The sequence below is a fragment of the Ahaetulla prasina genome, chromosome 1 (assembly GCF_028640845.1).
Source record: "Ahaetulla prasina isolate Xishuangbanna chromosome 1, ASM2864084v1, whole genome shotgun sequence".
NCBI lineage: Eukaryota > Metazoa > Chordata > Lepidosauria > Squamata > Colubridae > Ahaetulla > Ahaetulla prasina.
Genome location: NC_080539.1, coordinates 255334723 through 255361113, shown reverse-complemented (window position 1 = coordinate 255361113; position 26391 = coordinate 255334723). Strand labels below are relative to the sequence as shown.

The window sequence follows — 26391 nt, the reverse complement described above, 5'->3', positions numbered from 1 at the left end:
ACTTCATCCAAAATATCAAATGTTGAAAATTATGTCCACATCTCACAGTGGGCTATACAGATTTTTCTGAGTTAATAATGTATTATAATGCTGTTTTTTTGGCATAATTCCATTCTTTGGCACATAGAATTAAGTCCCCTTAAGTTCCATTAAGTTCTGGCACATGGAATTAAGTCCCCTAATCTAGTATATTTTGAAACCAACCAAGCTGTTTTCAGGGCAGGAGAAACTATCTTCTTAGTTACATATCACATAATATGTAACTTTATAAAATAAGATTATGTTCTCCTGGAAGGCAATCCTGGAACATACTTCCACTACAAACCTGTTTTGCTACCACATCCTGAGAGGGAAGAAAATTGCATTTCTCCGTAAGTACAAAAGGCATCTCTAACACAATATTGTATTCTCAGCACCTACAACTAGAATACTTACAACGCCATAAAAGCCCTGGGCTTTTTGAAAGGGAGCATGAGCTGTAAATATGTTTCCTTCCACAGAACACTGGGATGAGTTTCAAATGGGATTGATAAAATCAGTTATACGTACAAACACAAATGCTTGGCAGAAAAATAAAGCACACAGCCTTGACTGATCTTGAAAAGTTAAGAAGGATATTTCCTAGTTAGTAGTTGAATCCTATCCGATGCAACAGACACTATAAAGACTGTAGGATAATCTGGGAATTTCTGTCTCTCCAGCCACCCACTTATCCCACCACCAGGAAGAAGAGACTGACAAACTAGTTTCATACTGTTGCCAAGAAAACTACATGGACATATTTGTGAAATCACCAACATTGGAACCTGATTCAGTGAAATTGAAAATTGAAAATTTTTAAACACTTGCACTCAAAAAACTTCGTATATACATTAAAAAAAAACCTTACAATGTTGTAATGTTACCAAACTAGAATCAACATAGGGACTAGTAACTATTTCTTTAGAAAATAAGTAATTGTACCTTTGGTCCAGGTGGTCCTGGAAAGCCCATTTCACCTGATTCTCCCTGGAAACAAGAAAGGAAAAGACCAGTGAATTTACATTGAAGTGCTGAAACACACCTTGACAAAGTAGGTAATGGCACAGGAAGTCCAGTTTCCCCGGCTGGTCCTCCTGAGTGTGTACTCTAGTGATCCTGAGCATCGTTGAAAAGGAAAAATACATACCGGTACTCCTTTTTCTCCAGTTTGACCAGGGATGCCATCTTTTCCTGGAGGCCCAAGTGGGCCCTGGAAAACAGTATGAAAAATTTTTCTTCAGTTAAATCAAACTGTTCAGAGATTATCCTATGCAGGATTTTTGTGTGGCATTTATACTTTGGAAAATGTGGACATCTATATCCACAGAGGTTTAATAAAAGCTTGATTTTCTTACCACTATTAACCTGTCTGTATTTATTTATTTCTTTTTATTAGTTTTATAGGAGTCAAAGCAGCATACATCATTTCCTTACTCTAAATTTCCCCCCACAATAAGCCTATAAGGTATGTTGGAGTGAGAGAATGACTGATGGATGCCATAAGTCACCCAGTGAGCTTCAATGGCTGAAGGTGCACATGAACCTTATTCTAGTCCAACACTTTGACTACTAGACCACAGAAGCCAAATCCAACCCTCATTTCCAGACAATTCTACTAATATGCCAGTGAGACATGTTCTTCATTAACACCCAGCATTCAGCATGATAAGGGACATGCAGCTAGAAAAGGGACATGCAAACCTCCACCCACTACACACACTACACAACAGAAAACTTGCTTACCATGACAGAGTGAGGCACTGGGTAGCTTTTGGAGTTGCAGGATATTTTCCCCTTTACTCACCGGAGGTCCTGGGATTCCTGAGTTGCCATTTCTCCCTGGAACTCCAGGGAGGCCTGGGAGGCCTGGAAAGTCAGTGCCATTTGTCCCAAATCTTCCAGGTTGTCCTGGTAAACCAGGTACACCAGGAGGGCCTGGAGGCCCAGGTGGCCCTCTGGGACCCTGAAACATAATAAATATAATGTACATTCTAACCCAAGCGGCTCCAAGCTTGGCAACTTTGAGATCTGTGGATTTCAACTTCCAGAATTCCCCAGCCAGCATAGCTGGCTAAGGAATTTCAGAAATTGAACTCCACAAAGTTGCCAAGTTTCGAGAGCTCTGTTCTAATCTGAGGTGCACCCAACAAATAAATGTTCTTATTCTAGCCAAGTTAATTTTCTTGCTGAGCAAATGCTGCACCATTCATGTTTGAAGATCATGCTGTACAGAGACTTTGGGCTTCTGGCTAAAAATTAATGGAGCTATTTTTGGAGTTAGTGTATTGAAACATCTGGATGACTCAATATTGAGGAAGGCCACTATTATTGTTTCTCTCTTTGTTCCTCCCAAATCCAGTCTAATCAATGGAACATTGGTTCCCCTATTCATACAACTTAGGTACTTACTCGCAAAGACTCCAACTCGCTTCCAAAACCAGAGCCCTCCATATCTATAAATGTCTGGAAGAAAAAAGCACAGATGCAAACAAATGATACACCAAGTATATCAAAGCTCAAATGCTATTGAAACAAAGACCTAAGTAGTTCAAAGTAATATGTTGGCCTAATTTCATCTGCTGTATTCTTGGTTTACATTGAAAAGAAATCCAGACAAAGAGGGCATGTTAATAATTTTTTTGGGGGTGGGGGGTGGGTGGAGGTGTTATTCTGCAATTTAATACTTACTTTATATACTAAATCTTCCACCTGGAAGACTGAATGAACAGCCAATGAGTAATGAATATTTATGTAAATTCTCCCAGAAATATTTAAAATAAAACATTACAACAGTAAAAATACAACACTATTCAAGGCAGAACCACAAATATGTCCAAGCAATTTAGAATGTTAAAAGCTGGAGAAAATTAAAGGATTCTCCCTAGACTTAGGAAGGAACAGGTTTGGCAGGTACATAATAAAGCTCCACCCAAAGATACAGAAGTGGGCTTGCAGTGGTGCAGAGTGATTTTTCCCTTGTTCTCCTACCTCCTGCATAGCTCCCAACATGTTTCAGATTTGAGAATGGGGGCAGCAGGGGCACATGCAATCCCTGCCACCTGGTATTTTCATTCAGCCGGTGGAAAGTCAACTTATATAGATCTAACTCAGGTTACAGAAGGGAGATAATTTGCCTAAAGAGAAAAGCAGAAAGCTGTCTTGGCACTGCAGCATCATTTCCTGGGTGGGATAAGACCAAGAAAACAAGTTCTACTCTGTCTTTGTCCAAGCTTTTGGAACTCACCAATTTATCCACTTTGGAACTCAATCCAGGTTTCCCAGGTGGGCCTGGGGGGCCAGGAGGACCTCTCACACCAACACCTGATTCTCCCTAGATGGAAAGAACAAGTTGCACAGCTCAGAACAATGATTACAATCATCCCTATCCCTAGAAATGCTCCCAGAATCCCTCACTCAAAACAGACTTCTCGGAAAATGCTCCCGTAACAGCACAGCCATATTTTTATAGCCTTAAGAGTACTTGTACCTTTTCGCCTTTCAGGCCAGGCTCACCCGGAGTGCCAGGGAATCCTTGGGGACCAACATCGCCCTATAAAATAAATACATAATTATGTGTTTTGATCAAGCCTAGTTAGCTGATTTTTCAAAATCCATAATTTTGTTTACTTGTACAAAAAATTGTGACCTCCCTCTAAGTCACTTATAACCCTCTGATGGGCCCTGACCCCAGTTTGTGAACCCTTTGCTTAGTCCAATGTGTGAGTCATCTTCTGTCTGATGCAACTGATAAGGACTTTTTGCTGAGATGTGTTTTTCCCATTTTAAAGTCTGCTGGTTTCTGTTACAATATTTCAACTCTTTTTCAAATATTTCAAGCAACATTTAGAATAGAATAGAATAGAATTTTTTATTGGCTGAGTGAGATTGGACACACAAGGAATTTGTCTTTTCAACATAGTTTATTACTCATAAACAAATATGCAATAACATATCTGAGAGTGACAAACTGCATTTAGAAATAATTTAGATTTTTTTTTAAAAAAAAGAATATATTTTGTAAGAGCATTCTAAATATAATACTTGCATGCCAATAGTTTACTCTTTTGGCTTCCCGGGTTTTGTTTTTCATATTTCTTAGGTTGGGGGGCGGCATTTGGAGAGATTACATTAACTCAGTTATGTTATTGGGTAGTTTACAGATTTGCCTACCTAATCATTACACATTTCATTTGAATGAACTTAGAACAAGCTTGTTTGTTTTTTATTAAAAGGCTGGTATGGAAATGTCTGTATAAAATGTGGCTTAGGACAGGGGTCTCCAACCTTGGCAACTTTAAGACTGGAAGACTTCAACTCCCAGAAGGCTTCAGCCAGCTTTGCTGCCTGGGGAATTCTGGGAGTTGAAATCCTCCAGGCTTAAAGTTGCCAAGGTTGGAGACCCCTGGCTTAGGATACAATCTTATTCATATCTACTTGAGAGTTAACTCATTAAACATAAGGGGAATAACTTCTGAGCAAACTTGTATAAGATTGCCATCATTTTTCTGTGAGACGTTCAGGACAGAATTTCTTTACAACTGTATAGTTCAAACCTAAAAAGTTCGTATCTGAAATGTGAGGAAGAAACAAGAGAACTTACTGGTTTACCATCTTCACCAGGATCCCCCTAAAAAGAACAAAACATTGGAAACAGAAGTTAAGCACTTTTACACTGTAAAAGCCCCAGGCTAATTTCCTCTGCTACCTTCTGGCTAAATCAGCTACAGGGATATAGCTCACTCAGACTTGCACAAAACATAGGAAAAATATCTTGTCTTAATTTTGACTGTACTAAAGAGAGTGCAACAATATAGTAGCTCAGAATGGAAGCAAAAAAAGAGAAGAACAGGGAAAAATATTAGGATTACTAATGAGAAAAGAAGCAAACGATCAAAATATTTAAAAGAATCACCAATAGGGGGAGACTAGAAGGATACTCATTTTCCCTCTAAGATGAAGGACTGTTTCCCTTCTTCCCTGTGACCATCTATTCATCCTCAAATCTCTTTCAGAGGTTGCAGAATGTGCTGGAAGACACATTCAGAACATTTCAGAAACATTGGGAATCACAGGATAGGGAGGATATGTCAAGTCTAACTCACGTGACATGGTTGGGGACTGGAGGAACAAAATATTTAGGCAGAAAAGCAGAAGCAAAACTAAAATATATTTGAAAGAGAGAATCTGTTTTGAGGACAATTACCTGAAAGAACCACAGACACATCAAAGCTCAGATGAAATTTTCCATTGAAAATGAAAAATTCCTGTCTATGGAAGCAATCACTAGAATTCAAAACCTGATTGCACACTATTTTGTGGCATATTTCTAACAGATAAGGGCCAATTGTGGGTTTTGTATAAAAAACCACCATGCCTTCATTATTAATTAATTAATTAATTAAATGGCCTATTAGAGCCTTCAAAAATAATCTACCAACTAAAGGGTTTTTTTGCACTTTGAAGTTGCACTTCCATTTTTAAATAAGTCTTAAATCTGGTGAATGAAATAAAAGCTGAGAGGGAAGCAAATGAAGAAAACGTGAAGAAAATGTGAAGAAAACGGACAGAAAAAAAATCAATAAAATCTTAAGAAGGGCTGTTGGCTTCTATGGTGAACCTGAAAGGTTGTATCAATATGGATTTATTTGTACACAAAGAATGTAACTACATTTTGCTCATTCCAATGTATAGTGCATACATGTATACATACCTATGAGGCTATTCCCTTTCAGGATAAGTGATGTTATGCAGAGAGCAGAAAAGGAGTAAGAAATAGTAAGCTAAAAAAATTTAAGCCATGAGATAAGAAAAAGAAAATATAGATTGATCTGGTTTATGCCAATATCATTCAGCATTTCTCTCTGTAGCTTTCTATCTTTTCAAACCGTCTTTCCTTCTACCACATCCAATCACTGATTTATGCGTTGCTTCATAGACTCCTCAAATTTCTCTTCTTGAGGATGTCACCAACTTCATCCAATCACAGGTTGTTGTTTTTTTTAATTTTGGTCTTTCTTTCAACCCATGCCTTCATATATTTATTTTGTTATCCATTCAATCTTCATTCATTCTCTCTCTACGTGCAAAGCTATGCAACATAATTCTTTCACACTGGGCACTCCATTGTGCATTTAATCCAGATTCGTTTATAGTATCCAGGTACTCTTGATTCTTGTTTTACTATACACATTTCTTCAGTGCTTCAGTCCTATGCTGTTCAAATTACTTTTAAGTTTCTCTTGATACACCCAATTCTCATTTCCATATAACAAATGGGTAAAAACATGTTCTTACACACAAACATTCATTCATCAATCACAACAGACTATATACCACTGTTTTTTTAACCAGCATCTGCAGGCTTTAAAAAGCCTCTATATTTTTTCATTAGTAAATTGTACTGAGGTACATACATTTAACCACTTGCCCTTCTGTAAGCAATTTATAGTCATGCATGTTTTACTTCCATCATGTAGAATAACCAACTTTTATCTTCAAATACATGTAAAGTTCCATGAATCCAGACTATTCTCTTTATCGTATATGTATTCTAAATCGAGAAATGATTATATATATCTTGTAACATAGTAGAATGCTGGCAACAATATGTTGGTTTACAAGGCTGTCTTTAGGTTAGAAATCCCAATTGTCCTGAGCACACTTGGGATAAAACTGGACTCTGGTTCTGCTTGTTCTATATTGGTAAAAATCTGTACAAACAGAATTGGTCTGTTAATAGGGAATGCTGTATGTGACACGAGTTCAGTTAAGGCTGGTACCCTTGGCTACACCTTGCATGAATGCCAATGTAGAGTAGCAATAAATTAATGAACTCTAAAAGGTAAGCTGTTCCAACCCCTTCGTACATTCGTACATTTCCATCCTATGATGGAAGTCAACCATCATATAAAAAGATTACTTACAGGCTCTCCATCCTTTCCAGGTTGACCATCTTTCCCAGGAAGTCCCGGTGGGCCCATGGCTCCTGGTTGCTCAACAGTAGAGCCATCAGAGTGCCTCATGATGGTTCCAGGAGGTCCTGGGGGCCCAATTGGACCTGGAATCCCTGGAGTACCAGGCTCACCTTTCTGTCCTTTGGAGCCTGGATAGCCAAAGCCTGCACTTCCCTAAAGGTGAAGAAAATATGAAAAATGAAAACAAGGCAAATATAATTTCTTCTAAGTTGGAAATGGACATAGGTATGAATTATTTTCCCATTTCCTTTTGTCACATAAAGGAAGTACTGAGACAGGCAACTTGATAGCCTCCAGTCACACTCGACTTCAGCCCCCATAAGTCCCAGCACTGCGTCAGCAAGAGACTATGAGAACTATCATCCAAAATTTCTAGAGCACACCAGGCTTCTTCTCCCTATAATATATTAATTATTGTGTATTTGTGTTGTTTTCTAGCCTTAAATCAGAGTTTATAACCCATATAGGTTCAAGTGCTTTAAGCAATACTATTTTGGAAGAAGGAACAAGATCTACTGCTGGCAACTTGTTACCTACACATCAAAAACAGCAATGCAAACAGAGAGGCCTGAGAGCAAAGGCTACATACAGTATGCTATTGCCAAAGCAAAGGAAATAGACATTAAATCTTATTGCATGTCATGCCTTCACCACCCACATGAATCTGATCTATAGATGCTGTTTGTCTGTTCTACCTGCCCATTTGAGACAGTGGAAGAAGTACACCCTCCATGGTGGCTGAGATTACGATTTTGGCAGATGCAGAGGGAAGGGGGAGAAATGGATAACAGATAATGCCTTTGGTCCATTAAGGAGAAATGACACTGAATGGAAGTAAAAAGAAGAAAAAGAGGGAGGCTACTAATTCCCTTTCCTAAAGGGAGGAAACGCCATAGGTCTAGACTAGAGGTCTTCAAACTTGGCAGCTTTAAGACTGCCAAGCTGGCTGGATAATTCTGGGAGTTGAAGTCCACAAGTCTTAAAGCTGCCAAGTTTGAAGACCTCTGATCTAGACCTTTGGCCTCCTAGATGTTTCCTCTAGACAGAGGTCCACTTTAATTTCATAGCTAGCATTGTTTTAGGAAATGTCCCTATTTTTATTTGACTGTTTTCTTTCCTGAAGAATTTAGGTTTCCAGTTGCTTATGTTTTGAGCCATCCGGAATTTAGCAATGATTATTTATTCTTTTTTCTACATCAGGCCCTTTTCAAATAATGCAAATTAACAATTCATTGGGATAAAGCTACAAATACTTGACCTAAGTTTTGCCCATTTGCCAGGTTTTGGGGGTATTATATTGCTAATCAAGATTCTTCCTTTAAGGAAATTAGTCCTGTTTTGATCCCTCTGAATTCCAGAATATCTCCCCATCTTTGGTAGGTGCTTATGAAGGCTCTGCATTGCACAATTGCTCCAGAACAGAATATGTAGAGGTTCTAGCATATATTTTAAAAAGAAAAAGGACAGGAAAGCAATTATTTTTAAAATGAAAGGAACTCGTTCTGTTTCTTGCAATATTATACTAAGTATAGGTTGATTTAACTGTTTTGCCTTGTAGAAATAGCTCAATAACTTTAGTCTAAAAATAGGGCTTCTTACCAAGCTGTTAAGCAGAAAAGCATTCCATTCAATCTCATGATGGAAAGTGGGTGCTTTTTGCAATAAATATCTTAACTCCAAATTCTGATAACACAATAAGCATCTTTCACTCCCCAGGCAAGTTCCAAGCAATGATTCATTTGGTACCAGTGGATGTTAGAGGCAAGATAGTGCAACAGCAAATATAAAGAAGGGGATATCTCCATATTTAGGGATTCTGAGTGCAAGCTATCAAACTGAGTGTCTTAGTTAAAAAAAATCTTTGTTTTTGTGCAAAGAAGAGCAATTACGCATAAATAACTGCATAAAGAAACTGTTATGGTTTTTAGATGGAAACCCATTTGAATCAGAAACGATTTCCTCAAATTAACGTCATTTCATTCTACCTTTTGCTGAAGCTTTGTGATTGGAAGACATAAAAAACAGAATTTGGAGGCTACGGAGTTACCCTAGGAATAAATTATTCTACGGATAAATTAATGCCTGTATGATCTAATTTTAGGGGACGCGGTGGCTCAGGGGCTAGGACGTTGAGCTTGTCGATTGAAAGGTCAGCAGCTTGGCGGTTCGAATCCCTAGTGCTGCCGTGTAACGGGGTGAGCTCCCGTTACTAGTCCCAGCTTTTGCCAACCTAGCAGTTTTGAAAGCATGTAAAAAATGCAAGTAGAAAAAATAGGGACCGCTTTTGGTGGGAAGGTAACAGAGTTCTGTGTGCCTTTGGCGTCGAGTCATGCTGGTCATATGATCACGGAGATGTCTTCGGACAGTGCTGGCTCTTCGGCTTTGAAACGGAGATGAGCACCGCCCCCTAGAGTCGGCAACGACTAGCACGTATGTGCGAGGGGAGCCTTTACCTTTATGATCTAATTTTACTTTAAAAAAACTTCATTTTGATATATCATTTTATATATAGTTATCTTTCCAGTTGCATAAAAATATGCAATCTCAATGTTTTTTTTTAAAAAAAAACAATTGGGATACCCTGAGTTCTACTCCTGCCCTAGGCATGAAAGCCAGCTGGGTGACTTTGGGCCAGTCACTCCTTCTCAGCTCAATTCATCTCACAGGGTTGTTGTGGTGGGGAAAACAGGAGGATGAAGGAATATGAGCTATGTTCACCATGTTTCAATAAAAATAATAAATGTGAAAGAATAAAAAATTATAATTTTTTTAAATAAATAAAGTAGATTATGTCCCCCCCCCCAAAAAAAATCCCTGCTTCTGCTCAGAAAACATGATGATTTACATCAGCTGGCCTGGTTTAGAGGCCAATCATTGCTAGAGAAGAATTTCCAAAACTGAGAGTTAAAGCTCCCTTAGAGAGATGCCGACAGAGTCCAGGAAAGGTGAAGAACCTTTGAGTTGCATATTGTTACAATCAATTCACCATTCCCAAAGTTTCATTACATTGTTTTCACTGTTCATTTTTGTTAATTTTGACATTTGCAAATTTTTGGGGAGGTGTGTACACTAAGATTACATAAAATGGAGGTGTGATACCAAAAGGTGTAGAAAAGCATTCCCAACCTTTCCGGGTTGGCGGCCTCATGCAGGAGGGGCGAAGAGGGGTGGTTTTTGTGCCAGGGGCAGGCACGTGTGCATTTGTGCGCATAGCTTCATTTGTGGGAGCAGCGTATGTGTGTGTGTGCTTGCCGCTCACGAGTAAGACTGTGAGCACTGGCACCCATCATTTGCCTGTGTTAGGCTGTGCACACATGTGCATGTGCCGGCCCGCCACTCGTGCAGCCTAGTTGCAAATAGGTTGGAAACGCCTGGTTTAGAAACCTCTAGTTTAGAAAGAACTCTGGTGTTGGGTTGTTTATGTTCAGTGTTTTGTGGGAATTCAGCTATTGTTTTAGCATGTTGTGAACTACACTACTGTGTTAACACAGGGCACTTTTTCAACTTTGGCACTTTTTCAACCTGTGGATTTCAACTCCCAGAATTCCTGAGCCAGCATGTCCACAGGTCGTAAAGGGGCCATAGTTGCCCACTCCGGTGTTAAGCCATGGTAATGTTTATCGCACGAATTTAGATCTGCATATAGTGAAATAATTATTAGTATATCAGATAAGCAAGCCCTATGTTCTCACCCCAATATTCCTTTAACACCTTATTTAGAGGCAAAAAAGATTGTCAAAAAAAGGGCCTCTGTGGCTCAGACTGGTAAGACAGTCTGTTATTAACAGCAGCTGCTTGCAATTACTGCAGGTTCAAGTCCCACCAGGCCCAAGGTTGACTCAGCCTTCCATCCTTTATAAGGTAGGTAAAATGAGGACCCAGATTGTTGGGGGCAATAAAAGTTGACTTTGTATATAATATACAAATGGATGAAGACTATTGCTTGACATAGTGTAAGCCGCCCTGAGTCTTCGGAGAAGGGCGGGATATAAATGCAAATAAAAAAAAAAATTGTTGCGATGCTTACCTTTATACCCAGCTCCCCCTTTTCTCCCTGCAAAAGCAAAAAGCAGAGCAAAGCAGAGCAAAGCAAAGCTTTTCAGTATTGCGTAATCTAACACACAACAAAATCCAACAATCAATCCAACATTCAGCAAAATTAATTATCCACCAAGCTGCTCTCTGTGGGAAAAGAAAGGAGCTCCGTTGCTGCTACTGCAGCTTTTTCCCTAGTTGAGAACTTTCTAGATGTGTTGTTCTCCGTCTCCCATCAGTTATCATTAGCAAAATACTGGCTGGCTAGAGCAGGTGGGAGTTGTTCTCCAACAGTGGGAATGCTTTGTGTTGGGAACATTTAACATTAAACCAATGCAAGGATCTCTTATGAACACACAAACCAAATGGGCTTCCCATAAAGTTTACTTTGGTTGAAGAGCAATAAAAATATCGGTGGCCTGACATTAGAAGGAAACAACCCTTCCTAAGTGGGGGAAAAAAAGTTTTTTTTTAAATCACCTGTACAAGAAGTTGCCTTTCCTCTTGATCTCACACATTCCTATGTTTACCCCCAAATGCACTTTAGTCCTGGACAATCTTTCTATCTTTTTGTTGGAAAAGTCAGGAAAAGCTACCTCCTTCCTCGTCAGATGCTACCATTATTTAGAGAATAGAGGCAGGTGGCTATTTCTTTTCTTTTTTAATTTTTGACTCCTGATCACCAAGGACTCTAGGCAATTGCAGGACAACAAGTTTCCCAGACTGTCCATCTGAAATGCCTTTGATTCCCAAGCTGGCCTAGTTTCTTCCTCCCCACCACGACTCCTGAAGTTTGTTGTAGAAGATACTCCCAAATTCATGATATAATTGTTAACTGGTGGAAGGTCACTTCACTGACTTTTGGGAATCACCATTTTCTTTGTGCAGGTGAAATATCTAATGGAGGCAAGGCTCAGGATAGAAGGGTGGGAATGAAGGGGACAATCGGAATTATTTAATAAAGGAGGAAAGGAAAGGGGGAGAGGTCATCCTATATTCCTTCTTTAAGTGAGCTTAATCACAACATGGTTGCCTTTCAATAAAAAATAAGAAAGGAGAGCAAGCTGTTTATTGCTACTTCACCTTTTCTCCTTTATCACCATTGGTTGACAAAACCCCAGCCCCAGGATCTCCTTTGGGGCCACGGTCCCCTTTCTCTCCAGGGTCTCCCTTTTCACCTTTGGTTCCACCTAAAATCAGAATGAAAAAGAATTGTGCAGAATTATTCGCTTTGTGCAATACAGGAGCCTGGAAACCTGAACCTAAGGGCCGGGATAGCTCAGGCAATAGAGAAGCCTGTTATTAGAACACAAAGCCTGCAATTACTGCAGGTTCGAGCCCGGCCCAAGGTTGACTCAGCCTTCCACCCTTTATAAGGTAGGTAAAATGAGGACCCAGATTGTTGGGGGGGCAATAAGTTGACTTTGTAAAAAATATACAAATAGAATGAGACTATTGCCTTATACATTGTAAGCCGCCCTGAGTCTTCGGAGAAGGGCGGGGTATAAATGTAAAAAAAAAAAAAAATGCTTGATGTTCAGGGTTAGGACAAAATTTAAAAGGAACTAAATAGATGAGAGATTATTATCGTAAATTCTGTTTCAAGGAGATTTTGTAGTACATGTTTCTCAACTTTAGCTATTTTAAGATGTGTGGCCTTCAACTCCCAGAATTCTGCTAGAGGGAGAACAAACATCTTACAAATTGCTAAAGTTGAGAAACACTACACTAGTGCATAATCATACTACTAGCATGCATGGCATGTAAATAGTATTCTTTTCATCACATTAATACATTAATTAAAAAATATATCACAAAGACCCCTTTCCCTTTCTGAAATACTGTTAACACTCATCCTCACAACATCATTGAAAGCTACAACATGACATACAAAAGACCTACCAGTTAGCTATTATTATTATTTTTTAAATCCTAACTTCTTTCTATCTTCACATTTGAATTTGCATACCAATAAATCGGTTCAACTGTAAAACTAGAGTCTTCTCCACATTCATTTATACACCTTTTTCTTCTCAATAAAAGGTGCAGAATTCTGTACTTTGTCGCCTATATTTTGGCTTGCTCTATACAAGCTTAACTTGAAGGACATGCAAGATTCTGATTACTTTTGTACTCCTTTCTGCACAACTATGTCACAGTATTCCCCACTTTTTAAAATTTAAGATTAAATAAATTTAAGATTAAATTAAATAAATAAATAAAAATTACATAAAGATTCCAAAAAAGGATAATATCTATAGATAGGTAGATAGTTATTGAAGTTGTACTATATTAATTAATGTTCAATGTAACATTAGCAAGAGATAACAAGTTGAGAACATTGCTTGTTTTCATGATATAAAAAAACACTTTTTTGTGCTTAATAGTAAATCTCATTATTATTATTATTATTATTAGTAGTAGTAGTAGTAGTAGTTGTTGTTGTTGTTAAAATTCCCCACTTTTTGATAAAATTTTGCCAGTATTAGGAAACAAGAACTTACTTGCAGGAACATATGTTGGCCTCTCAGTATATTCAGTCTCCTCTAACTGCACAGGGTTTTTGGCAATGGCAGGGGAAGTAACAGGTGGGGGCACTGGAAGTTTTGACAACAGAGGAATTACCTAGAGACAAAGAATTGAATTAGACCTCCTCTTGTACCAGAGCTGACAACCCAAGACAAATAATTGATTCTGAAAAAGTGACTGTTGGGTCTAGCAATTCTTCTCTTTCCCTCTTACACATGAAAAACATACAAATGCACACAAACACAGAGGAAAGTTAGCCTGTTTGGAAAAAGAACAAGGGATGGGCCTGCAACAACCCCTTTGCATAATTCCTCTGTCCCATCAACTGCCAAAAGTTGTCGCAATTGTTCGCACTATCAGTCTAGCAATACTGGGGGGAAATGAGCCAAGGAGAATACAGGGGAAAAATTAGGGTAGGGAGATATCCCATTGATGGCACAAAACTTGGTCAAAGTCTTCATGTGGCCCACAGTTAAAGAGTCTCATTTTGAGTTTTGTGCCCTGTTATTTTTTGCCTATTCAGATGAGTTAAGCAAGTTTATAACTAGGCCCACATACCCTGATAAGCTAAAGATTGGCTCATTTTTTAGTATGATGTATAAATATGATTCCATCCACGGTGTAGTTTGCACAACATGATTTATGACTGTGTCACATTTGAGCCTAGGCAATCTTAGCTTATTCCATCATTGTTAACAAAATCATGCTTAGCATGATGTGTGAATTTTTCTAAACTTGATTTCAGTCAAACTAAACTACAGAGCATTTAATTTTTCCTTAATTCAGTCTATTAAGTTTAGCATTATGTTATCAATGAAAGTTTCATGTTGTTAAGGTATTGCTTTTTTAATATGCAAAAGTTCACTGCATTAACAAAAGACTTGCCCACTTAGCACTTTAATATTTAGCGCTGGAGAAATTATGGTTTCGGTTAGAAAAAACGAACAGAAAACTTGGTATGTTTCCCTACCATTATCAGACCTGGAATTGATAAACTGGACAAATTGTGTGAGAAAAGTTAAAAAAAATCTTTTATATTTTCTCATTTAGAAATGAAATATTTATTAAACCAGTGGTATTAAAATAAAATATTGTTTCTATTGTAAATTTCTTAGATAAAAGATTACACTACAATATTACTGTCAGCTTAGTTGGCGGGGGGAAGGATTATTTTTACTTTTATAAAATCAGAACAAGCCTCACGCACGTGGAAAAATTCACATATGTGGGGAAAATATTAAAACATTTCATTCATTTTACATGCTTTTTAAACCTAGAGAGTAAAACATTTTTTAACCTTTCCATGTGGTTCACTTAATGAGCATGTAATTAGCTTAACAAACATTTTAAAAATGGTTGTAAAATGGAGTCAGTGGTGAGTGGGTTCACAATTGCAACAACTCACAACCAAAATTCTAGATTCAAGTTGTGGTCATAGGTTAAGGACTACCTGTATGAAACAAAGCGTTAAAAAATTATGATATTTATGTAGTTACTTACCAAGCACATCTAAATTATATTAAACTAAATTACCTTTACAAATTCAAAGACATCTCACAACTTTTGATCACCCCTAAAGTTTGGAAATTTGAAAAAGTTGACACGCCCCAAGTCCTGTAGTGTTGCTTTTAACTTACAGCAGGGGTGTCAAACTCATGTCATCATATTGTCACGTGATATATCATGACTTTTTTCCCCTTCGCTAAACTGGGGGTGGGCGTGGCCAGCACATGATGCATCAGGCCCGCAGACCACAAGCTTGGTATCCTGACTTACAGGATTTCTGAAAGAAAGCAATCAAAGGGAATGCATAGAGTACAATCTGTAATTGAAAAAAAAAATACTTCTTAAATCTTTCTGGATGGTCAAGTGAAAGGTGTGTGGTATTTTTCTCGCCTTGTTTGTTTTTGGGTTGGTTGTTTTTGCACTTGACTCTGATTTCTATGTTTTAGCTTCGCTTTCACTAGAAGGGAATGTAAGCATGCCAATTCCAGGTGGATCTCCAGTTCACTATAGCACTTTTCATCCTTTACCAGTCTCCGTACAGTAGCTTTCTGTTGTTGTTAGATGTTGGGCTCTGGGGATAAATTTCCATCCTTAAGAGCAGATACCTTCTTCCCTGCCAAGGACAGTGGCAGGGAAGCTTATGTTTAATATATATTACACATAATGTATTTCCAATTTTCCACAGATTGTTCTTTTGGGTAATATTTTTAGTAATCTCTTTTGAATTTGTGAAACTTCATGCATTTGAATAAAACCCATGGGAGATCATGTAGGACAACCATGTCTCTTGCCACTGGGTGGCATCTGTGCTCCGCATTCATCACATTTTCTTCAAAGCCTTAAGTGTCAGAGTTAGATATATTGTATGTCTACCATCATTTTCACCATAGCGGGCCTTTCCCAGCACATTTAGTGTTCTTTTCCTGTTTTGATGAAAAATATATAATGTGATGTATTGCTTAAGCATGACATAGTAGGAATGGGGCACACAAGTGGGATAGACTTAGCTGTGAAGCTGACTCTGAGTTGGTTGCTTTCTTGTAACCCAGCTTCACATATTTGCTATGAAAGTGAAATAGGAAGAGACTAATGTTATTTGGGACTCCTTGGAGACAGCGAAGGGTGTACCTATAATACTTTAAGAGCCATCAGTTCCATTTCCTATTTTCCTATTGATTATTTTAAATTAATTGCACAGGTGGTTTAAAAGTTTCCAATAGCATTAGGAATATTTGAGGTGGAAAAGTGGATAAATAAATAAGTAGAGAAAATTAAAACTCACACTTTCTACTCTGCCTTGTATACAATATGATGTTGCTTTACTTATGAGCTTTGCATTATAGTAACTAGACAGTTTTGAAGTATTTCCACAAGGCTTCCAGACTGATTACTTGTCAAGATCTCTGTTCAATGCTTTAAAAGACATGACAACTATCTGTTTACTCACAAATATATTTCTAGCGCGCGCGCACACACACACACACACACACACACACACACACACACACAGACTCGTCAAACACAGGATGAACAAAGTAGATCATAAACTTTAAGAACTCCCAAATAATCACAGTCCAGTCTTACAGTCCCTTCAGTAATTGTTCAATAATTGGACATTGGAGGGGGTGGTGGAAGGTGTCTTTATGCATAACCCATACCTGTTGATCATGGCTGCGTGTTTGCTCATCCCTTCTCATATTTTAATCATATTAAATGTGCTCAGAACAGATGCAAACATTGGAGCTTTTTGTGTCAAATATATAGTATATAAAAATAATTTAAGTTTTAAAAACTGTTCCTGTTCCATTTATTCTAGAAGGGGAAGACAGAATACAATATCCAGGCAGATGTGAGGGAGTACAGCAGTATGCAAATGAGTATCTGATTGTGAAATAGGATTTCCCTCCCTCAATTTTCTTCTCCCATACAGAAAGTCAGCCAAATCTGTCTCAGAAATTTAGGGCAAGTTTTGTAAATACAGAAAGTACTGCACGGAAAGAAAACATTCCTTCAACAGAACCATTTTCACTTTAAAAAGTGCATATCTGAATTCTGCCTATTGTTATATTTAAATGTATTTAATTGCATTAACGTATAAATTGTCTTTTCATCCAATGAATGCTCTATGTTGCATGGAATTAAGATTAAACAGCTACAGTAAATGACACACAGACACATCTGGAAAGAATTCGAAGAGAAAAGTTTCATTACAAACAAAACAAAAAGAAGTCCTTGTATATCACCCATTCATGACTCTGTTGCTTTGACAATCCAATCATACTGGCCTTAGTTTCTGTATGTTGAGCAAAATCAAAACTGACTTCAGGATGTGTAAAACTGTACTTTGGAAAAATAAACTATGGGAAGGTCATCCCTGTGCTGGTTGTTTTTTTGAAAATTGATCTTGTACTATTTCTGGCAGAGTGGATGACGTTTATGTCAAAGCCAAACAGAGCTTTCTATTACTCCCTTGAGCAAAGGTATAAAGGAAAATTAACTTTTGGGAAAAATGCAAAACACCTGGGAATCACAAAGGCCAAAACCCTGCATCTATCAATTTATCTGTGTCCATAATAGTAACATTAACAAATCTTGTTAGAAAGAATTGCAGAAGCTGGGGAGTGGCTCTCTATTTTCCTGAATATGTAATGGCATGTGAGACCCTGAGAAGAGTTGGAAACAATCAGAGAAGAGGGAGCATACTAGCCCATGGCAAGTGGCTCAGGAGGGACCCTCCCTAAGTTATCAGGCTCTAAAAATGATGCGGGGGGAACTGTATTTTTAAACTTGCAAGATTCTGTTACTATTAAATGTTAGTCAATTAAAGGTAATATTAAAGAATCTGTTAAAGATTCTATTCTCCAGCTCCCTAGCCTTGCTCTCTGTTCATTGTGTTGTCATATTGATGTGTTCCTTTCTCATTGTTTATTTTATTGTTCTATTATTTTACTCTATTCTGTTTGCACTCTTTTCCTTTCCTTCCTACTTGTAATTGTAAGCCACAGCCAGTGGTGTATTAACCAGTAAGCAGACTAAGCACGTGCTTAGGGCACCAGTGAGCCTTAATCTGCCACTGAAGCCACCTAGAGTAGCTCCATGGCAATTTAGTCAGCAAATAAATTTAAGAAATAAATAATAAATATCGCTTTACAATAAAGCAGATTTAACCCCTATGGCCTGTTTCCTGACTGGTCTACTGGTAACGTTGACAATATTATTATTCATTTTTGGTAACATTCTTGGATCAGTGTTCAGTGATAAAGAGGAAATGGGGAACCTACAGCTTGCTGAGCTACAGTTCCTACAATGTTTAAATATCAGCAATATTTGAAGGTTTCAAGGTATTCTCTCCCCATCTAAAGGGCTAGTAGCAAATTCAAACAATTTCTGTTCTTAGAAACAAAAGGGGATACTTTCAAATCCAATGTGTGGCAAGAGATGATATGTCACAATCCTAAAGCTACCTTCTGGGAGGTTAACATGGGGGGCTCAAACACAACGGTGAAGCATCCTTGTGAGACTTGCAAATAGAATACAGTTCCCAATCCACACCGCAATAAAAGGCATAATGTCCTCCGTTTCTTGTTGATATTAAACATGAAAAATAAATAAATTCTAACATTTGCTGAAGATCAACATGTAGTTAGAAAAAATTTTTAAAAACCCGATTGCATTATTTAGCCTACTTAAACAGAAAACTGTGCCCAGAAGAGAAGTTTCAGACAAATTATTCATCAGTATCAATTCTATTAAAAAGTAAGTAATAAGAAGCTGATGCCAAGATCAGAGGGTTTATGCAATGCCGTTCCAAAGGGGTAATGCTTACAAATGATACTGATAGAAAAAGAAGGGAATCAAAGGGAACAACCCTATTAGTTATGGTCAGTATTGTAGTGATAATTAAATGTGACCAACCAGAAAGCAAAATTATTGGCCTGAACAGAATCCATAGATTTTGCAATTATGTAACATGCAAAATAATCAGCAGGAAGTCAGGAGTGCCTAGCTAAACATCTGCACCTTGCCAATAAAGCCACAGTAGCACATCTCCATTTTAGGAAACTGAGAGTCCATACAGAAACTTATTCTTAAAACTTGTCTTCTATATGATCTTTCTCACTCTCATTAGCCAAAAATCTGGAATCTCCCTTTCTCCTCTTTGCCTATCCATTCTATGTTCTAACCTAGTGATGGCTAACCTTTTTGCCATCGCGTGCCAAAAGTGGCAGGAGTGCGGGGGAGGGGTGTCATGCGCATGCCCACACCCATAATTCTATGCAACCCCCCTGCTGCGTTCCCCCCGCTTTTGGCACGGGAGGGCCCAGTGGGCCCGGTAGGCCCGTTTTCTGCTCTTCCCAGGCTCCAGAGCCTTTCTAGGAGCCTGGGGAAGGTGAAAATGGCCTTCCCCAACCCCCTGGAGGTCCTCTGGAGGCCGTTAGCAGTAGGACCAGAAATCAGCAAATGGGCCATTTCCGGCCTCCGGGGGGGGCTGTTTTCCTCCTCCCCATGCTCCTAAAGAGGCTCTGGAGCATGGGGAGAGCAAAAAACGGGCCTTCCCCACAGGCCCTCCAGAGGCAGGAAACAGCCTGTTTCCCTACTTCTGGTGGGCCCAGAAGGCCCGAAAATCAGCTGGCCAGTGCGTGCATGAGCGTCGGAGTTGAGCTCACAAGCCCACTGATATTTGCTCCGCGTGCCACAGCCATAGGTTTGCCATCACGATTCTACCCACTCTGGGCAGAATGGATTATATTATTATGATTTTTCCAAGATTGTGCACTGCTACCACCCTGATCTTTTCCAAGTTAACACTGCTTATGCAACCTAACGCTTTACTGCTCAAATTTGTTGCCAAATGTTGCAATTCCTAGCCAATATTGTGATTGTGTTACTGAAAACACATGCAACTGATAGTGTTGTCATGCTTTAAACTCAGTGAGATGAACTATGCAATTTTGTTCTGACTATGTTTCGTCATACACTTGGTGTTGTGGTGTATGGTGTATGGTGAAAGACAGTTGCATTCTTAATGTATGAGGGAAAGTCAGGTTAAGTAGAGTGAGTCAACTGATTTGTGCCACTACTACAAACAAGGCAAAAGAAAACTGTTTTATGTGCAACTTGTATATGCAATCTATACAATGTAAATTATATGCTCCTTTTGCAAATGTGAAAACCAGTTTTATTAAGGAAAATTGAATTTTATCTCTGAGAGGGAGGGAGAGAGGGAGAGAGATGTTTTAGATTCTCAGTAAATTTCCAGGCAAGGCTAGGGTTACAGTCTTGATCTTCATTTATTTCCACACCACTGTTTTTACCCACTATGTTATATACCGGTAATTATGCAACATGATGTGCATCTATAGCTTCTAACTACATTTCATAAATAAGGTGGAACATTTCTGAGACAAAGGGGAAAAAACATTTTCTGATCTTTTAAAATACATACATCATATGCATTTCCCCATCGGAAATAATTCAAACTAATGCACAATAATGAACTTTATTACAATCCGAGACCAGCAACATTCTGATACACATGGTCAGCTAATGGTTTGTAATGACTGTTGTTTCTCCTTGGCCTGAAGCAGCCCTAAGAATGTGATAAATGGTTCACCACAAGCAGATGCTAACAGCTTGTCAAATTAAATCTCATTGTGGGTTTAAGTAATACCATGAAACCAGACCACCCAATGCTACAGCTAGAGGAAAAAGAGAAGGACATGGAAGGATAAAGGGGAGGGAAAGGAATTGATGATGAGGTGAAAGAGAAATGGCGAAGAAGGAAGAGGAGGAAAGAGATTTCTATATTGGAAAATAGAAACATGATTAGAAAAATGGCATTGTACTCACGTTTTCCTTTTCGGAAGATGGTTGCTTTATGTCTAATCCACTTCCACTACCACCACACTAAAGGGATTTTTTAAAAAATACAAAGAAGAGTAACATTAAATCAGCAGATATAGTTCCAGAAAGAAAGAAGGAAGGAAGGAAGGAAGGAAGGAAGGAAGGAAGGAAGGAAGGAAGGAAGGAAGGAAGGAAGAAAGAAAGAAGGAAGGAAGGAAGGAAGGAAGGAAGGAAGGAAGGAAAGAAAGAAAGAAAGAAAGAAAGAAAGAAAGAAAGAAAGAAAGAAAGAAAGAAAGAAAGAAGAAAAAAAGACTCTGGTCTTCATCAGGAATGAGGAAATATGGCCATACAGATGCTGCTGAACTACAATTCTTTATGATTTACCCTATTTTGGCATGCTAGTTGGGATACTGGGAACTGTAGTTCAGGAACTTATCAAAAGCTACAGCATAACTAATTGGGTTTATCTTAATTTCTTCTCATCAGTCACAATGCTTTAACATAAAATATTAACAAACCTGTATAGCCATCTGCATTAATATTCTGGAGAAACAGTCTGCAAATATTGCCACATTATGACACATTAGACAATAGGGAAGATCTTGAGTCAGTGTAAGCAGATCTTTTTTATAACTACAAAGTCCAGGTTCTCAGAATATTTAGCTAAATATTCTCAGAAATCAAGGCTGGAAAAGACTTCAGTTTGAGTTGAACAGCAGCTACTGCCAATGGAACGGTAATATTGGCCTACATTGATTACTAGTCTGATTCCATGGTCTCACTAACCTAATCTTCCTTTAACTTTCCATGTTCTATTTCTTAGACACAAGGAGACCAAACACTTCTGCCTGCGTTTCAAATTAATAACAGCTTAGCATGTCACTTGACATTTTAAGTATGATTGGTGAAAACAACTTAATGAAATATGTTTCAAGTTTAGTTAAGATTAATCAAAATTCAGTTAGATTTGGAAAACACTACTGTGGTTAAGCAAAAACAGAAGTTCCATTGGAGGGAAAGTTGGAGTATGTAGGTTTGACAGGAAGCCAACATCATTCTCAGAATGTTAAATTAAAATTCAGGTTCCAACATAACTTGCCCAGCGGCTCCCATATGTTCACATGTCCCAAAGGTGCTTTTTCCAAAAAGTTATTGTTTTTTTCTTCGAAAACATTTCACTTCTAATCCAAGAAGCTTCGAAGAAAAAAACCCAAGAAAGTCCAGTTGCCTTTTTGAAAAGCATCTTTGGAACTTTGAAACAACCATGACCTGAATGTTTGAGAATTTCCACAGACGTATGTTTATATGTTGGAAAAAGACATCTGCAATAGAGTCACTCACCGTATCACAGTCATCATCTTCTTCGACACACTGGTAACCAGCAGCCCAAGGATTATCTTTTATTTTTAATTCTACAATGATGCCCTACAAAAGCAGACACAAATATTACTAAATTTTCAGCTTCACAAAGGCAAAAAGAGCCTCCCTCCCAGTTTAAGGAAATATAGAATTCCCAGGACTATGCCACCCCCCCAAATGCCCATTTTATTTTAAGTCAATATTTTTTATAACACAAACACTGTTAGCTTACAATTGAAGTATTAATACCCAATGTAAAACATAAGAGATGTAAGTCGGGGTAACAAAACCAATATAGGTGAGGAGAGTAGTATAATAAACATTGTGCTTTGTGGCAAGAAGGGTTAGATTTAATCCTTTTAAATTTTTCTAGATTATTATTCTGATTGCAATGGTTTTTGGAGGATCGAGAGCAAGCAGATTTGACATTTCCAACATTTATAAGCTACAAATTGTTGCTATTTTGCTGACCCTTTGTAATCTGCATGGCCAACCAGCAGCAAGGTGCATAATTCTGTAATTCTAGGTAACATTTCCTAAAAATAGTCGCTTCTAACTTAAAATCCAAGCACTGGTTGTTATGGTTGTTTTGTAATACCTTTAGATGCAACTTAGCCGCACAACACTAACTCAAACAAACCATCTCAACAAGACACATCAAGATATTTTTCAAAGTGGGTTCATCCATTCAATCTCTTTATCTTGACTTCCAAGATGGCTGGTTTACCAGTAGTTGAAAACATCACAACAGAACCTCCACCTTGGCTATTGGCCTGCCACCAATCCAGACTGAAGCTAGAGCCAAGTGATCTGGCAAAAACTTGTTTCTATCAGAAATTGCAATATGATTTTCAATTCTCTATTGCAGGTGTCCACAACCTGTGGGCCATGTTCCACTACTGGGCCATGGTCTGTTGGCCACCAGGCCATGTGAGTGGCTGGCCAGTACTCACACTTGAGCGCATGCACCCACACCACCATTTGTGCTAGCATCACTGCAAGCATCACACGGGAGTGTGGTTCATTTGTGTTGCATATACGCTCGCGGCATCATTTGGGCATGTGCATTCCAGGCAACCAACCCAAAAAGGTTCAGGAACTCTGCTCTATTGGATGGAGGAGTCTAAGGGAGGATCATAATTGCCAGGGGTCAGTTCAGGATTGCCTGCTCCCACCAAGCTATAGGGCTTTATCCCTCCATGGACATTTGTCTTAACTTAGGGGTCCCAACCCCTGGTCTAAGGATCAGCACTGGTCCGTGGCATGCCAGCAACTGGGCCACGCAAACAAGAAAAACCCCATCTGCAGCAGTGGTGAAATCCAATTTTTTTTACTACCGGTTCTGTGGGGGTGGCTTGGTGGGGGGGGGGGTGGCTTGATGGCTGTGGCTTGGTGGGAGTGGCAAGGGAAGGATACTGCAAAATCTCCATTCCCACCCCACTCCAGGGGAAGGATACTGCAAAATCCCCATTCCCTCCCCACTCTGGGGCCAGCCAGAGATGGTATTTGCCGGTTCTCCGAACTACTCAAAATTTCCGCTACCGGTTCTCCAGAACCTGTCAGAATCTGCTGGATTTCACCCCTGATCCATGGGATGAAGGCAATATGCAAAGCCATGCCCCCAACTGTCCTTTCTCCACGGAACCAGTCCTTGGTGCCCTAAAGATTGGGGCTGCTGTCTTAGCTGATGGACACAACAGAGCTTCACCAAGGAACCATAGGGCAGGGGGCAATAATTGGAGTAATAAGGACCTTAGGGAAGACCCCTTCCCTGGGGACAACATTCTCTTTTGTGCTAAACAAAATAAAAAAAAATTAAAGGAGTGCCTTTTCAAAGTGATGACCACACAGCAGCAGCTTCCCCAGTATTTTCTTCCTTTTCCTCCATATTGGAGTGTACCCTTCCTTTATTATCTCTCACTTCAGAAGCTCGGAATAGTCTATTTCATGGCTGAAAAGGCAAGGCTTCTTTTCATTACAGAGAACGAGAATATTTTGAAAGCCTGCTCTTGGCTTTGTCCTTCCAAAGATTGCTCAAAACACTTCTGGAGGCCAAAGTCCTTCAGTCTGGCCGAACATGGATCCCAACATCAGCAGCAGAAGATACCACTATCCTTGCCACCCTCAAAATAAAGACAGGGCAAGAGTCCACCATGCTTAAAGCCTCCATAAGAAGATAGAATGAAAATGAATCCCCAAACGATCAAAAGACATTCCATTCTGCTATCGCTTTTAGCCATTTTATCCATCACCAACAATTATCAGATATTTGTTTATGCAGGGCAATATAAAGGAAATAAATCTACCCCCTCCCCATTAGAACATCAAGACTTGGATACGAAAATATTCTCACCTGTCTCGGGCACATGATATATAGTTGTCATATTGTTCAAATACGTAACTATGCCAGGGGTCTCCAACCTTGACAACTTTAAGCCTGGCGGACTTCAACTCCCAGAAAGCCCCAGCCAGCAAAGCTGGCTGGGGCATTCTGGGAGTTGAAGTCCTCCAGGCTTAAAGTTGCCAAGGTTGGAGACCCCTATATTAAACAATGGAATTCCTTTATAAACTGATTTATGAAAGTACTTTACAATATTTTAACTATTATTAATTTTAAAAAGTTTCTGTATAGGAAGTATGGAGATCAGATTTCTCCCAACATGAGCCTAGCCCTAGGTACTCCGATTGGGAATGCACATCTAGTTGGACTGATTCTTAATCCACGGCCATTGATCTGGAAAAGACTAAAAGGACTCTGCAATGGACAAAGTGGATTATCTCTCTACTACCAATGATCCCTGTGTGTCAGGTGGACCCTTGATATGCAAGATTCGGTTTTTTTAGGTAGGGATAAAAGTGGTGACATGCTTCCCACTGTTCTGTGATTCAGGATCATCAGATTTTAGACAGACCCACAGTAAGAATTTTTCAGCCACATGGGGACTGCAGAGCGAGTGGGCGGAATGAGCATGCAGATTTAAACAAAATTAAAGGGGGGGAAATGTGTCTCTGAATCTGTGGGGGCCTTTCCTTTCAAGTTAACAACTTGGAAAGGGAGAGCAGAACATGACTGTCAGGCAACTAGACGCCCCTTGGAATTATACACGGAGAACATTCCTGCTGTAGCCTGCCGGTTTAATGGGGTCACAGACAAAAATCACAGGGAGGATCAAGTTATTTTTTTTTCTTTTAACCCAGAGTTTTGTGTATGCAGCTGGTTTTCAAAGCTGTTCTGGAGCAAGGATTCCAAGGTATTTTACAACACTCATCTCCTTGCTCTCTTTTTCTCTCTGGGGTCATGAAAACAAAGCAACCCAAAAGAGGAGGCTACTCCGTGGATGAAGTCATACTTCAGTACAAATCTGTGCATGCCCGGATTTTTCTCTCCAGGAAAAAGTGAGAAATATCACTTTCCTAGCTCCAAACATTACATTGAGATGACTCAGGGAACTAGTAGCTTGAAATCACCTTAAACCCCACTAAGGGCAGCCATGGGCCAAAGGCCCTCCCCGCCTTTTTCAACTTTCATGCATTGTTCATGTTTATGTTCCCAAACTTTGACACCAAACCAATTGAATTGGAGTGGGGTAGTTTCTCACAGGTTTTTGGTGGGGAACAAAAGAAAACAGGTGTATTGAGCAAACGTAGCACATCTATCGGTGATAAAAAATAACATCACACTGGGGGAGTGGGGGAAGCAAATAGACAAAACAATCAGCTCCATAATAACAGTATCATTACTATGCTGCTGAAGAAGTAGAATTAGCATGAAACTTCCAGCCCTAGCCATAAAAAAAGGGTACTTTACTGGCTAATTTACTGAGCTCTAAACTATCAAGAAATTATAACTCAACAATAATATAATCTTCTGGGAAGTGGAAAAACTAGATTTATATCTCAACCCAGTAGCCTCAGGCAAGGATATTGGAGAAATGAATGGTTAGATTTAAAGAGGGAGACATAATGATTGCATTGTTTCTTACTTTCAGGTCTCTATTGAACCCTATGATCCAACCATAGTTCCTGTCTTGCTTGAAACCTGAACAAGAGAAAGAGTCTCTCCTTCTTTTCTTCGATAGCTCCTCAATTTAAAAAAATGATCTCCCTGTTCTTTTATCTCATT

General features: G+C 39.0%; 1 protein-coding gene across 4 annotated transcripts in view; it reads right to left on the bottom strand.

The window, feature by feature from the left end:
* COL18A1 (collagen type XVIII alpha 1 chain) overlaps positions 1–26391 on the bottom strand; it is a 197963-nt gene that overhangs the window by 36014 nt on the left and 135558 nt on the right. For 3 of the 4 annotated variants that reach the window (XM_058154791.1, XM_058154766.1, XM_058154782.1), the window contains 13 exons: positions 22251–22334; positions 20916–20972; positions 13535–13655; positions 12114–12220; positions 11023–11049; positions 6945–7148; positions 4622–4648; positions 3509–3571; positions 3266–3352; positions 2431–2484; positions 1826–1984; positions 1169–1231; positions 964–1008 (listed from right to left, as the gene is read on the bottom strand). In XM_058154791.1, the coding sequence (XP_058010774.1) occupies positions 964–1008; positions 1169–1231; positions 1826–1984; positions 2431–2484; positions 3266–3352; positions 3509–3571; positions 4622–4648; positions 6945–7148; positions 11023–11049; positions 12114–12220; positions 13535–13655; positions 20916–20972; positions 22251–22334 (1098 nt within the window). The remainder of the gene's footprint in view (positions 1–963; positions 1009–1168; positions 1232–1825; positions 1985–2430; positions 2485–3265; positions 3353–3508; positions 3572–4621; positions 4649–6944; positions 7149–11022; positions 11050–12113; positions 12221–13534; positions 13656–20915; positions 20973–22250; positions 22335–26391) is intronic. The other variant, XM_058154775.1, reaches the window with a different exon arrangement.